Source organism: Melanotaenia boesemani, chromosome 16, assembly GCF_017639745.1.
Source record: "Melanotaenia boesemani isolate fMelBoe1 chromosome 16, fMelBoe1.pri, whole genome shotgun sequence".
NCBI lineage: Eukaryota > Metazoa > Chordata > Actinopteri > Atheriniformes > Melanotaeniidae > Melanotaenia > Melanotaenia boesemani.
The window spans coordinates 5,783,112-5,798,112 of record NC_055697.1 but is presented as its reverse complement, the minus strand read 5'-3'; the positions used below and the strand labels follow the sequence as shown (position 1 = coordinate 5,798,112).

General features: G+C 38.3%; 1 protein-coding gene across 2 annotated transcripts in view; it reads left to right on the top strand.

The window, feature by feature from the left end:
• The window catches only part of smap1 (small ArfGAP 1), a 149,867-nt gene that overhangs the window by 100,602 nt on the left and 34,264 nt on the right, over positions 1 to 15,001 (top strand). For both annotated transcript variants that reach the window (XM_042010277.1, XM_042010276.1), the window contains exons 7-8: positions 959 to 1,022; positions 11,573 to 11,691. In XM_042010277.1, coding sequence (XP_041866211.1) covers positions 959 to 1,022; positions 11,573 to 11,691 — 183 coding nt within the window. The remainder of the gene's footprint in view (positions 1 to 958; positions 1,023 to 11,572; positions 11,692 to 15,001) is intronic.

Genomic DNA, 15,001 nt, shown 5'->3' with positions numbered 1-15,001 from the left:
ACCAGCACTGGACAACAGAAGATGGAGAAATGTTGCTGGTCTGATGAGTCTCCATTTCTGCTCCACATTTATGACCACAGTGTAGCATCTTCTGATGCTACTTCCAGCAGGATAATGCACCATGTCACAAAGCTCAGATCATCTCCACCTGCTTTCTAGGACATGACGATGAGTTCTCTGTTCTCCAACGGCTTCCAAAGTCACCAGATCTCAGTCCAGTAGAGCAGCTTTGGGATGTGGTGGAACGAGAGATTCTCATCATGGATGCAGCCGACAAACCTGCAGCAACTGTGTGATGCTGTCATGTCAATATGGAGAAAAACCTCTGAGGAATGTTTCCAAGACCTTGTTGAATCTATGACACCAAGAGTACTATGCTAAGAATACTGCCACAGAACCTGGCTTTTGTGTCACTGAGGACAGTCCTTTCTGTCATTGTGCTGAAGCACACTTCCAGAAAACAGATCTGGAGTTCTGACTCATCAGACTACAATAAACACTTCCACTGAATGGTCTATTTCACATGCCTCCAAGTTTAGAGAAGTTTGTGCTGCCTCTAGAAGAGGTTAACATAAAACGTTTTGCACAGTAAAGTTTGTTGTTGCATTTAGAGTATACTGTAGTGCTTGGCAAAGGTTCACCAGTCATCCCTTCCTCATGTTCATACCAGGCATCAGTGTATTTCACTCCTGAGGAATCTGAGAATTTTCCCGTTATTAAGTGAAATTCCTGCAGATTTAATGAATCGTTTGTTATTTGGCAGTGTAGAGAGAGAAACATACAAATCCCTTTCAGTCTTTTATGATTTCAGTTATGTTTTCATGTATTTGCTGACAACCGGAGATCCTCTGCTCCAAAGGTTTTTCAGGCCTGATTTGAAGGATTGCAACATGACTTTAAGATCACATAAAATATGATCTGCTTTTATCTATCTCTGATTTGTCTTTGTCTTCCTCAGCAGTCAGAGTGCAGAGCCAGCCCCAAGAAAAGCTCAGAGCCGGCTGTTGACCTGCTGGGATTAGGTAAGACACGAGCAACTAAAAACACCCTCTGGTCACGTAATAGTTTCTCAAACTGTTTCTAAATGTCTGCTAAATGACCAGTCATGTCCGTGTTTCCCCGAGGTTTTTGGCATCAGGGTGGTGGGTGGGTCGGTAGTTGGCCGACGATAGCAGGCAATCGTTTGCAGCAGCCAGTTGACTATAAAATATTTTTAGGGGAAACACTGCATGTTGAATGAATAGTAGTAACCTGGTCAGATTTTTATTGTAATAATTGTCGGTTTAGTCATTTTGGCCAACGTCAATAGGAGTTTAATGCCATTTTGCTTTATTTAAGACTTATTATACCAGCTCTGCATCCTGCATTCATGACTTCGTACAGGTATGCGTCCAGAGGTAAAATGTTTAACTATGACTGAATGATCCAAGTAGGGGAAAGTCATCATGGATTTACTAGTTTAGCAGTAAAAGCTGCCCGGAAGCCTTCATAGCATTAAGTGGAGATCAGTTTATAAATCTTTGAATGCACCATTTACATCTTTTGCCAGTTTTGTCTTAGATCTACCAGATGAAATGTTTTCAGGGGCTGATTTAGAACAGGAGCAAGTCTGAATATCATGCACACATACACCAGCTGCAGAGCTAGAGAACCTTTTTAAGAGGGGAAAGAAATTAAGCTCCTTACAGTTCTGTGGCTTTGGTATTTAGAGTATAAAAGAAAAAAGATGCAAGAGGTCATTAGATGCTTCTGAGTCAGCAAAGAGCAAGAGCGTGTGCTATTGACTGAACAATATACGTTAATAAAGCAACACTCAGAAGCATCAAATGGAAGCAAATAAGCACTTTCAAGACTGGAACTGAGCATCAAAGATGTGTAGAAGAAACTACGAGTGAACTTGTCATATGGGGAAACATCAGAGATTCAGTGTTTTTTTTTATCTGGTCCCTGTACAGCCATTGAAACCCTGACGTAGTACTCTCAAGTTGTTTCACATATTTGGGATAATTGGACCTCTCGTCATGGTGCAGACTGAAGTTAGCACCCCATCCACTCCAGCAGGCTGGTGGTAAATGAATTCCTTCTCCTTGGTGCAGGGCTCTGATTCTAGTTTGGTAAAAGCTGTAATTTAAAACAAAACATTATTTCCTCCTGCTGTTACTTTCCACAAATCAAAATAAGTACCTATACTCATGCCTGGAAGAAAGTAGCAGTCATTCGATGGGACTCTGGAATCTGCTTGCAAATCATTTCTCTTTAATCCAACTAAAAACAGCAAAACTGGGAAAGATTTACGTCTCTAATTAGACATTAAATGATGCTGATTAGTGGGAATGTAAATGTTCATAATACAATATTATATTACTTTAATAGCGAATGATTTAATGTTTGCTAGTATTAGAAATTCTGTTAGTACCGTTTGGATCTGATTCAGGATCCAGAAATCAATACGAGACGATCACATGTCAGTCGACGTAATCCATTCCATTAATGTCAAATCACAAAAAACTGGCATGACTGAACCACGTTCTTGAAACTGAGCTTTAAAATGTTCACATCATGTAAAACTGCAAGAACATTAGACATTAACCCTTTAAAGCCCGATCAAAGGAAATAGAACGGGGGGATTCTTTTTAACCTAAAGTCTTTATTTGACCCTTTAACAAATGTTAAAAAAAAAAAAACTCCAAACGTTTATTACCATGTGATATGTCAGCATTATTGTAATGTATCAATGACAAGGATCACATTGTGTACAAGAGCATTTTGAGCAAAGATTTTACCATAAAGTGATGCAAAAGGCCTCAGAAACCTTAAAGCAAGATACAGTGTAAACCTCACTCCTATTTAGACTCGCAATCCAAATATTTGTAGGTCTTTGTTATAGTAACCAAGTTAGTACAGCCTGACTTTATCTAGTTAGGAAAGCTGCAGCAGCAGTTTGCACTTTCTGGAGAGAGCAAATTAATCCTACACATTTAGCTGTGTTACTCATTCCACAGAAGAATAATTCTTACGAGTTATATATCGTTGTCAATGTTGACTAATCAGGCTTTCCAATAATGTACAATACATACCGAAAAGTTTATCTTGATTTACAAAGATTTTAGTATAATTTATTTCTCGGCACTCATTAAATGAATTTGTGACTTTATGGATATATTAGTGGAGTAAATTGGTGGCCTGTTAGTTTATAACAACAAATGTAATGATGTTTGGGCCAAGTAAATACTGGGTTTGTCCTTATAAACTTATGAAATTACTATGAAATTACTTTATTAAGTGAGACAAAGGAAAACAGCCACTGCGTGGCATTTGTTGATTAATGCAGCTTTTGTTTACACTCTATTTTATGCTAATGTAAATTAGCGCGTGAAATTAGCACTAGCATTGCAAAGCATAGGAACTTACTATGTGTGTGAATCATCTTCGCTCCTCATCATGATGTTTGCTGGCGCTATGTTCTCCGTCCTTCATAGACTGTATAAAAGAACCGTCCTCTTACAAACCGGCAACCTACATAAAACTCTACGAGGGGGAGGGGGAAGAACGCTCTCCGTGTTTTTCTCTTTCGACTGCAGTTCTGATTTGAAACACTAGGTGTCAATGCTACTTATTTTGCCTTTAATGTAGCAAAGTGTACAACATCCTCCTGTCTACAAAGTTCTAGTTTACAGTAGCATCGATGCTAAAGCCCCTCACTAGAACTTAAGTTTAAAACGTTTCTGTTGATACTTCTATTTTCTGCTTGTGCTGTTAATTGTCCATGTTTTTATATTTCTCTTCTACAGTTTTAGTTTTAGGACTGTTACAAAAAGGATCTGGTGTCTTTAAACTGTGACTTTTTCTGGCTTCAACCCAACACAGCATGTCGTCATCAAACAGTGACGTTTAACAAACTCTCAGATATCTGTTAACATGAAGAACTGAGTGTTCTCTGTCTCCTGCATACATGCATTTTAATAGTGTGTGTTTTTTTAAAGAATGCTGCAGCACAATAGCTAAAAAGATTGAATGCACCGAGGATATGACATTCAACAAATGTCACGCGCTGGATTCAAACCTGTGACATTTTGGTTACATGGTTTGTGTCTCGAACCCACTAACCGCCAGGACATTGTGCTCCATGCTTGTTGACCTTAATCCTAAATGACAAAAAACACAGAGCGAGTGGAGAGGCTCGCTTCAGGGTTTTCATCATGAATTTGTAATATGCAATCACCCTGTTTCCCTGATACGCACCTCTGTTGTGTTAGACTGAGCTGAGTGGAAACCGTGCTGACAGAGGAAGGAGCCGGTGGACACGGCATTGATCAAAAAATCCCCACTGCAGCATGGGGGTGGTGATGGGGGAGTTGAGGCCATGCTATAAATAACCAGTGCTACACACCTTGCAGCTATATCGGGTGGATGAGATTTCACACATAATCAATAAGTCAAATACGTGGCGGTGTGCCTTCAGCAACCCCTCCACCCATCCCTCTATTACTCGATAACTAAAGTAACGGCACACTGCAGCTGTCAGTCAATCTCTCCTTCTCTTGGCTTGTTTCATGTATGTCATGGCTGCTTCTGTGTGTTCCTGCAAGGACACGTTTAATCAGCTTATCAGGCTGTGCAGCAGTGAATTTAAAAAACAAGATTCAGAATTTTAATTTAATTTAATTTTAATTTAGTTTGTAACGTGTTTGTTATATTTAATTTAATATATTAGATTAAATAATTAAATATGATTTTTTTATTCTTATTTTAAGTATTTTTTTACGCTGGTTCGGAGGCTGTGCTGCTCAACTGATTTCTCCATGTACTTTGGACTCTTTCAAGACTTGTTTTGAGTTTACATATCAACGGAAGAGCACCATTAAAATAACCTGATTAAGCTATCCAAAACTAAAATATGCAGCACAATAACTCCAAATCCCAAACAAGTTGGAAAGGATCAAAGAGGATGCAGGGCAGGAGCGAGGCAGAGAGAAAAACAGAGGAGATTCACTGTTTCTTCCAACCGTTCTTATGGGTAACGTAAGACAGCGAGCTAACAAAATGGAGGAGCTCGAGTTGCAGTAAAATGTGCTTCACAGAGACATGGCTGCATGAACTAGTCCTGGACTCGAATGTGTCTGCGCTGTTTTAAGATGTAGAAAGCTGAAGTGAGACTGAACGTGTAATGATTAACTTTGAAATAACTATTGTCAAATAAAATATTAAATATCGTTGTCGCCCATCTATAAAAGAACAATACATAGCTATGCCGTTTTGATAAAGTAGTCTAAACCGACAGACATATATAGTATGTTATTCTGACAACGATGTCAAACCGTCAACACAGGCGGCTTCTTGTCCTCCTGTGACATGAGGTGCTGCTGCATGTTTATAGTATTACTACTATATTTTGTTTTGGCTTTAAACAGTTTACATATGGAGTAAGTCTTGTCCACGCCTTGTTCCTTCGTCATGTCTATAAAAACCAAAATGTTTCCAAACGCTAGCCTTTAAACCCGATGAGTAAATCTCACGCTCAGTTACAGTGGCTGAAAGACTAGCTGCCGCCTTCTTGGTTTATCTGTTGTTTGGCGCCTGTACATGTGCTGTGAGGACATATTAAGGGGATGGACCGGTCCATTACAAATCGCACGTGTCACATTGATTTAAATCGATTCAACAATGTCTCCCTCTCTGCAGCATTACCAACAATGCCAGCAGTTTGTCAATGGCTCCACCAGAGAAAATAACATGTTGGACTTATGCAAATCTTAAAAATGCATCTAACTCCTCTGCCCTGCCTCCTTTAGGAAGATCAGACCGTAATCTGGTTCGTCTCACCTCCACTACAAGCCCATTGTTCAGCAGTGACCAGTCATCACACAGACCAATACAACCTGGTCTAATGAAGCAGAAGATGACCTGAGAGGAGGCTTTGAGGCCACAGACTGGAATGTCCTCTGTGAACCGCATGGAGATGGCATTAACGCCATGACTGAGTTTGTGACAGATTATATAAACTTTTATGCAGTAATTTGCCTCAGAAATGACGACAATGACGAGTGTGTTCAGGTGTGTGTGTTTCCCGACGGACATTAAGTTTTTAGTACTCTGCTTCTCCTCCATATATATGTATAGTTAAAACCATACTATCAGTGGCAGAGGGAATCATCATTTCCTCTGCTATAGGGTGAGGATTTTAAACCAGGAAACTCTGCAAACTACTTCAGGTGAGTTGAGCTTTCAATGAGATGGATGGTGCAACTCTGCTATATACGACAGTTGAGTAGTTTACTTCTGAAGTAATCAACAGGCTTCTCTTTGTGTTCAGGATGACAAGTCCCCAAGTGGCTTCAGATGCCCACCCCTCTTTTCTACAAACACACACACACACTTTGAGAACCACTGCTTTAAACCATCCCATGCTCCTAAGCCAGATCAAACTAGTTAAGCTAGGACAACATCATACAAATATGCACCATTTCCCTCAGGGCTCAGCTAGCCTTGATTATGAAGATTCTACAGTTTTATGTTAAGCTGCCTTGATGTCAGCTGAACAACAAATCTAACTGCTCTCACATCACAGAGAGCTCAAAAATACAAAATAATGCTTGTTTTTGTGCAGCCCAGAATCATTTCGCTATCCATAAATAATGTTTTGAGCTGCTTCAAAACACCAACATCAGCATATAAATGAATGTATTTTCTAACCAACGTTTGATTTTAGGTTTGCAGCGAGACGTGGCGTCCTACCTGCGTTATCTCCCATAAACAAACACACCACATGTTTTATGTCCCTCTTCCACTCTACCAGCTGAAAATGGTTGTGGTCACAAGCTGGGCTTATACTGCCTTTCTGGACTCCCTGAATAAGTCACAGGGGAAAGGTCAAAATAAATTTCATGCCCTGCTTGTAGCTGGTGTTTGAGTCTGAGTTTCCATGCCTCTGGAAGCAAAAGGAAGCCAGCAAGCATCTTGATTTGGTTGATATCTTGACAGATTCACGTCAGGGCTTAATTAAGTCACATATTTTAACCTTTCTTTTTTTTGGGGGGGGGGGGGGGGGGGGGGGGGGGGGTCCTTAATGTGTCAGCTGCCTCCTGAATGAGGTCACAGTGTTCTGTAGAGACTCTGGGGGGCTCTGTATGAACTCTCTGTGTGTTTCTGTGCATTTGGGGCAAAAACACACCCCCTGTTGGAACCATTGTTTTGTTTCCATGGTAAAGTTGAGAGTGCTCTTAAGAAGTGGCTCCATCCCATAATAAGGGATGGCGGGCACATGGCCTGAGATGGTGGTGGTGAGAATGATGGGCCCTATTCTCCCCACAGCTCATTTCTATGGTAATGGCTGTAAGAGGTTCTGATGAGAGAGGTGGGATTAGAGTGGTAAGAGGGGGACTGATGCATGTGGAATCCATTTTTTCACTGTTCTGTTTCATTGTGCCGCAGCGGGATTCAAACATGCCAGTTCTGACATGTAATAATCATGTACAGTGTACACGTTATTGTTTAAGTTATGTTTCTTTAGTTTTCAGAGGAATTCAACTGTCAAATGAAGAGTTAAGCTCATAAATGATGTGACGGATTCACGAAATAGATAAAGGGCAAGAATCAATAGCTTAAATATTAGGACAGAAGATGTCGCATTCAAAGTAATTCTTTGAAAATGAGTTTTAATAAGTGGCTTGAAAGGTTGTGGAGTGATCTCTGTGGCCTTCTCTCTTTAAATGCCTTTCCTTGTACCCTGCTGTCTGGCAGAAGAAGCTCAGTCTTGTTCACACTTTAAAAGAGCTAAATTATGGATGTTTCATCACCGTGGTTATATAAATGACCTCCGCTGCTCTCACACTCTCACACTCAGGCAGTTCGCTCAGTTTTTTTTCTTTCACACACACTGCCTTTCCTCTGTCATTTCTGCCTCCCAATTACAATTTCCCTCTTTGTCTCTCAGATGATAGAACATTGTGTACTTTTCAGAGTTTCTTCTTCAGCTCAGTGGGAACAACACCGTATCTCCAAAGTGAGGCTGTAGTTTAAAAAGTTTATGATTAAATTGGATAAATACACAATAACATTAAAAATATTAAAATATTGCAAGTGACAGAACAAGCCATCCCATTACTGGCTGCAAAGTTCCTGTTTTACAATAGAAGATTTATCTATTTCTTTATTTTTAAATTATCCTTCAGACTCAACTGTGCGTTAAAAAGTACATCAAATTAAACCAACACTGTTGAAATAAATGTAAGATAAGACTTTATTTGCCCCATAATTAGGGAAATTTGTCTCAGCAGCTCTAGCCTTCTAAAACCTGGTGTCCACATATGTGGACAGCACATTTCAGGTTATCTGCACCATAATAATCAGTAAGTTTTTGTAACAGAAACCGGTACACATACGTGAATCCTTATACAGCCATCTGGTGGTGTCAGAAGAGAAAAAAGAAAACAATATAATAATTTCAAGATGGCAGCCAACACCTCTGAAAAGTCAGGCAGATCCAGCCAAAACGTTGACACGGTGAAAAATCTAATAAGATTTAATTGTTGATTCTAGCTAAGTTATGCATATTTGTGTTTGTTCAATACAGAATGCAAATTTGACAAAGTTTATAACAGTTAACACCTAGTATGCTGCTAATCTTGAGATCCACATATGTGGACGTTGGGACTTTGCTTTGCTAAAAACAGATGTAAAAATGTTAGCTCAGTGTTAGCCTAAAAAGGCTGAGTGAAATTTTGTTTGGGAAGATTTGGTTACGAAACATTAGTTTACAATAGTTTATAATGAATGTACAATATATAACTTTTTATTTATTTATTTTTCTAATTATATAATTTCCAGAGTTTTAAACTCTGTCACAACCACTTGAAATAGTGAGGGGGGGGGGGTAGCTGTCAGACACTGATGACCCCATGGAGGATGCTGATTACCATCCTCCACAACAGGAGGCAAGAAGCAGTTCCACCAACAATCATAAAATAGTGAAGAAAATAAAATACAAATGAGTTAAGATTTCTAAAAGCTGTTTAGCATCTTCTTTTTTGTTAAGAATTAGAAATTTAACCTCATCCAGGTTTTAACATCTACCAGAATATTTAGTAAGGGTGTCAGCACAAGCTAAGCAGTGATACTACTGCTTAGTTTAACTAGCATAAGCCTGAATGTCAATGAAAAATAAAACAATGAAATAATATGTTTTGCTTACTAGATAGAACCTAGTGGCAGCATGTATAAAACAAACAGCAATAGCCCCAATACAGACCCCTGGGGAACCTCAGAATAAGGTGGGGCTGCTAAAGAGGAAAGAGCTCCTAGGTTGACAGAAAAGTTGTGGTCCGTTTAAGTGCTGTTTTTCAAAGACGATGGCAATGTGAGGAGACCAGGAGAGCTCCTTCATTAATACCGGTTGTCATGTCAGTTTGGTTGTACTTTGATTTCTTATATACTGCACTTGACAGTATTTGTCAGTTGTTGTATGATGACTTTCTGTGTCTTTGGTGGAAATTAATGATATAGGAAGGAAGAAATAAGCAACATTTAGTATTAATGTGACCAAAACAAAAAAGGCTTGTTCATGTACACTGATTTTTAGACCAACAGCAATTGGGATTATTTTAAATAATACTGTCTCCCTGTTCCTCTTCTTTCCTCTCCTGAAACCTCTTCACTACCTTTAGAGCAACCTTTCCATTTCTTCACTTGTGTTTCCCGTCTCTCTCTCTGCCCCAAGGAGGACAAGCTAGATACAAGATTATCTTAACCTGCTTATAGAATAACATAAAATAGAATAAAACTTAATGGAAGTGTTACTGAGATTATTTAGTTTGAATCGGCTGCAGATGATTGATTGTCAGCTGAATAACATAGCTTCCTCCATGAGCTTGGCTTGTCTCACATCCACAGAGATCATCTGGACATGATGATGGACGTGCTGCTGCTGCTGTGTCTGAAACTGAGAACCATGTGGTTCATGGTGATAAGCTTTGCTAATACTGATGTTACAATGTTAAAGTGGTACTAAAAGGTTCACTATATAGGATTGTTATGCAATAAGCCATTTTGTAGGCTACACCAACAAACTAATGAATCGTATTTTCCAATCCAATCCAACATTATTTATAAGCACTTTTAACTACATACAACCAAAGTACTATATAAAAGGCTAAAAGCACAAAGGGAAAAAATCAGTCAAAATTAAATAAATAAGACAAGTTAAAATATAAAAACAGAAGCAAAATGTCAACATTTTAAGAGTGTGAAAAGGCCAATGAGAATATGAGTTTTAAGATGAGAATTTAAATCAGGCTATGAGGAGGCCTGTCTGATAAGCAGAGGCAGATTGTTCCACAGTCTGGAACCAGCAACAGCAAATGCCGGATGTCCTCAGAGCTTACGCTTTGTTCTCAGCACCATCAAGAGCAGCTGGTCCACTGATCTTAAAGCGCGTGAAGGTGCTCAGCGAGGTTATAGTGGTGCAAAGCTGTGTTTTGTATTAATCTGACTGTAAACTTCTTGTACTCTTGTATCTTAAAACACGCAGGCTGGACAGCTTTCTGATTCACGTCACTCCCTTTTTTAATGCACTTAATGAAGTAATAATAATAATTATAATAATAATGAATTAGATTTATATAGCGCTTTTCAAGGCACCCAGAGCGCTTTACATTGTATCCATTATTCATCCACTCCTCACTCATACCTGGTGATGCTAAGCTACATGTGTAGCCACAGCTGCCCTGGGCAGGCTGACGGAAACGTGGCTGCCAATCTGCTCCCATGGCCTCTCCGACCATCACCGAACATTCATATCCATATTCATACACCAGTGATGCCAACACTGGAGGCAAGGAATGTGAAGTGTTTTGCCCAAGATCACAACAACAGATGACTGGGGGGAGTGGGAATTGAACCGCCAACCTTCCAATTATTTTACGACCCGCTCTACCACCTAAGCCACTGCCGCCCCAAAGTAATTCAGTGATAATTATGAGACAGATTTTTTTTCTGTTTTTAAAACCAACAGCAGGTGAGATAATAATCAAACTCTGACTTATTCATCAGTCACTGTCATCAACTTAAAGTTGAAAAATTCTCCTCCGGCTTTATTTTTTTAATTTAAAAAATGATGGCAGGTCATTTGTTACCAACATTACAGACCTTGGGGTTTGTTAGATTTAGTTTTTCAGATAACATGATGTCGGTTGTATCTTCACAATCCTGAAATGACAAGGAATCCATTAATACCACATATGTCATGACTGATCACTGGGAAAGAGCTATCTGTTTTTTATTGCAAGGTCAGTGATTCATTAAATGATTTTCAGTAACAACTTAGATAATTTCTGATGGTAATCAATCTGTTTCAGACACCTGCTGCTGATATCAGCTCATACTGTGTGTTAGTTCAGGTGCTGCTCACCTCCCTTCTCTAACAAGTGAATAAGAAGCTGCTGCCCTTCTGATCATTTTCTTATACTTTGTTTTTTTCATACCCTTTTCTGATTTCCAGACTTTACTTTTTTGGGGATGTACCTGACACAACCCCATTCTAAACTAATGAGCCAAATCCTCCTTTTGTCTTTCTCAGATGCCCCAGACGGAGAAGGAAAGACCTCAGATCAGGCGGTACCCGCTGGCAATGAGCTCGACATCTTTGGACCAATGGTCTCCAACCCTCTTCCCCCCAACAGCACACAGCAGACGCAGGTAGGAAACACTCAGGCATACACTGTTTCCCTTCTTGTTGTCTTTCTGTCTCTCTGTGGCTTTCATCAGCTGCTTATCACCTCAGGCAGGCTGCAACTCGAGGAGTCTGCAGAGACTCTGCAGATGAAAACGCACACACACAACCGTATTCATAAACATGGCGTCTCTTTGGAGTGTGTTGACACACACACTGAGGATTACATCAAAGCAAACTGTCATAGATGTCCTCTCTGAATTAATTTGACCTGTGTCCTTCAAAGGAGGGCCTTAGCTTGTCTGACAGCGTGCAATAAATGTGTCTACAATAAAGAGAGAAGCAGAGTGTGGCGGAGATCAACCACAATCAGTACTCATATTTTCTAAAGAAACCACTGAATTTACTTCTGGTATTTCATTTAGTTACTTCTCCTGTTTATCATAAATATGCAACCTAAAATGTAAAAATATAAAGACGTATTGCAATTACTTGAAAAAATTGCAATTGAAAAAGAAATTTATTTATTTATTTAACAAGATGATTCTACTTAAGAAATCATTTCTGGGCTTTTTTTTTTATGTTTTTTTATTTCTCTGTTTTTATGATTTAATTAAGTATTAATGCGGTGATGTGCAGTGATGTGGACTCTGCATCAGTCTGTCGTGGTGAAGAAGGAGCTGAGCTAAAAGGAAGAGCTCTCGATTTACCGGTTGATCTACCTATGGTCACGAGCTGTGGGTAGTGATCCCAAAGAACAAGATCGCAAATACAAGCGGCCGAAATGACTTTTCTCTGCAGGGCGGCTGAGCTCTCCCTTAGAGATAGGGTGAGAAGCTCGGTCATCCAGGAGGGGCTCAGAGTAGAGTCGCTGCTCCTCCACATCGAGAGGAGCCAGATGAGGCGGCTCGGGCATCTGGTCAGGATGCCTCACTGGGAGGAGGCCCCAGGTTTCTCTGTTTTTATTAATTAATTAGATCATTTTACATTTAAAATATTGTTTGGTCTGTTTGTTAATTAATTAAATGATTTCCTATTAGGAAATTACGTAGTTTTTTTTTTGTTTGTTTGTTTTTGTTTTTGTTTTTTGTTTGTTTGTTTTGGAGAGTTATCTTGTAAATTCAGATAATCCAAGCAATTTTTTTTTTTATGTAAAATTATCTAATTTAATAAGAAAGTGAGCTTTGAATGTGAATGCTACATCACATCAAGTCAAAGTTTATACATTTATTTCTATTTAAAAACAGCCTCACTTAAGCAAAGTTCTGCACAAGTTTTTTTTATTAAGAGTATTGATAATTGTACACAGCTTACCTGGGAAAATGTAGATATCTGTGCATTGGCCTCCAGAAGAGCTTTATTAACTTCCAACAAGAAAATGGGGGGTTGAATTAGAAGGTGTTTTTTTTTCTTAATTTTCACAATTTTTATTTTAAAATGACATTTTTCTAATCTGAATTCTAGTTTATTATAATATCAATAAAGAACCATTTAAGATTAAATCTCTGGTTATCTTCCTGGTTATTATGGATGAAACTGTCACCAGCTGTATCTAATCAATGCCAATAGCCAAAGTTGATAAAGCTGTAAACTGTTACAGGGTTTATGTTTATGCTTTTGACACTTATAGTGTTCAACCGAAAATAGTTTTGGTGAAGAATAAAAACCTGTAGATACTCGATGGGAACAGAAAAAAATTTAATTAACATAAGATGAAAAAGGAGAGCAGCATTTTGAATGTCAACCATAAAGCCGTTAGCCTCATGCTATTTTCAGACAGCTAGCTTACTGCTAAGTGATTGTAGCATTTATTAGCAAAGAGTGCAAGGAGTATTTCACAAAACTATGAATTTAAATTTTAACTTGAATTTCTCAGCACAAGTAAAATATTTCCCTTCATTTATTAGAATATACGTGTTCCCTCTGACAGTCTGATCTTAAAAACAGCTATTCATATGTGAAGTAATGTTAGCTAACCAGCTACAGTACAATGCAGCTAAAGATATCATTTCCATATGTAGCTGATTAGCTAGCTGGGCAAATTTTACAACTATGTTTTCTTTAACATTAAAAGATGACATATCTTTTTTATGAACTTGACTCAATTATAATTACCTGTGTAGTTTTGTACCAATGAATAAATTCTCAATAATGTCAAAGATACTTGAAATACTAGTAACTGTGACAGTGTAAGCTAAATTAGACAAATTTTCTATTAATTTCCATGTAGTTTGTTGGACAGTAGAACCTTGCACTGGTTTGATGTAGACTAGCAGCGAATAAAAAAACAAACAAAACAATAAGAACACAATTATTTTATGAAATTAATACGTTTTTGACTTTTCTAGGTTGATAGTAGTCCATTAGAATTTACTAGAGGAACTTGTCAAACTTGAAACAAGTTATTTATGAACTCAAGTATTTTGGTCCAGATCTGATAATTTATTTATTTTTTTTACCTCCTGAGACCTATTGTCCTCATACGAGGACATCACATCTTTGGTTGTCTGCAACATAATACTAAATTCTGTGGAACTGGAACCTGTTGAGCACCTACACTGCCATTTGGTGGTTTCGGAAGAGACTTTGTTTTTCTATTTAAAATAATATTTATTTCTACATCATATATAATAACATATTTATAATCATAAAATTGTGTATGATCACAAATACTACATTTCTATTTATTGGTTCCTCCTAACCCCAAAATGCTAGAAGACATCTCTAATGCAAGTCAAACTGAAGTTCAGGTCTTAGGAAATTAAAAAAAAGAAGGAAGACAGGCAGGATGATTGAGGAAAAAAACATTAGTATGGCAGTGATCGAGGAGAGCAGCAACATAGTTGTTTGTAGATGTTGAATGACTTATGTTTTATTGGTAAAGAAAAACATGATGTTTACGAGAATGAAAGCACAGTCAAGAATAGGGAAAAAAAGTTCAATCTCAGAATATTTTTCTTCATTTTTCTTCCACATTCAGCATCCAGTCTTGAAGGGACAAGAAAGTCTTAGTTAAATGAAACATTTTAAATGAGTATGTCGTGTTTTGAATGCTGTTGTCGTCTCTTAAGCATGGCCTTTTAATCTCCAGCATAACTGTAAATGAGGACTCAAACTATCATACAGAAACATCCTCTTACATGCTCAGCAAATACAAAATACTACATACTCATTTCAAAAGCCCACATGGAAACACACAGTACTACGAGTTGTAGAGTTGATACAGCTCAGAAGAAAAAAACTAAATCAGGTGATTTGAACTCCTTATCATGGATTGTAGGAGGACAGACACATGGATGCCGACAGATCACCAGGTTTTAAAATCAATCTGATCAA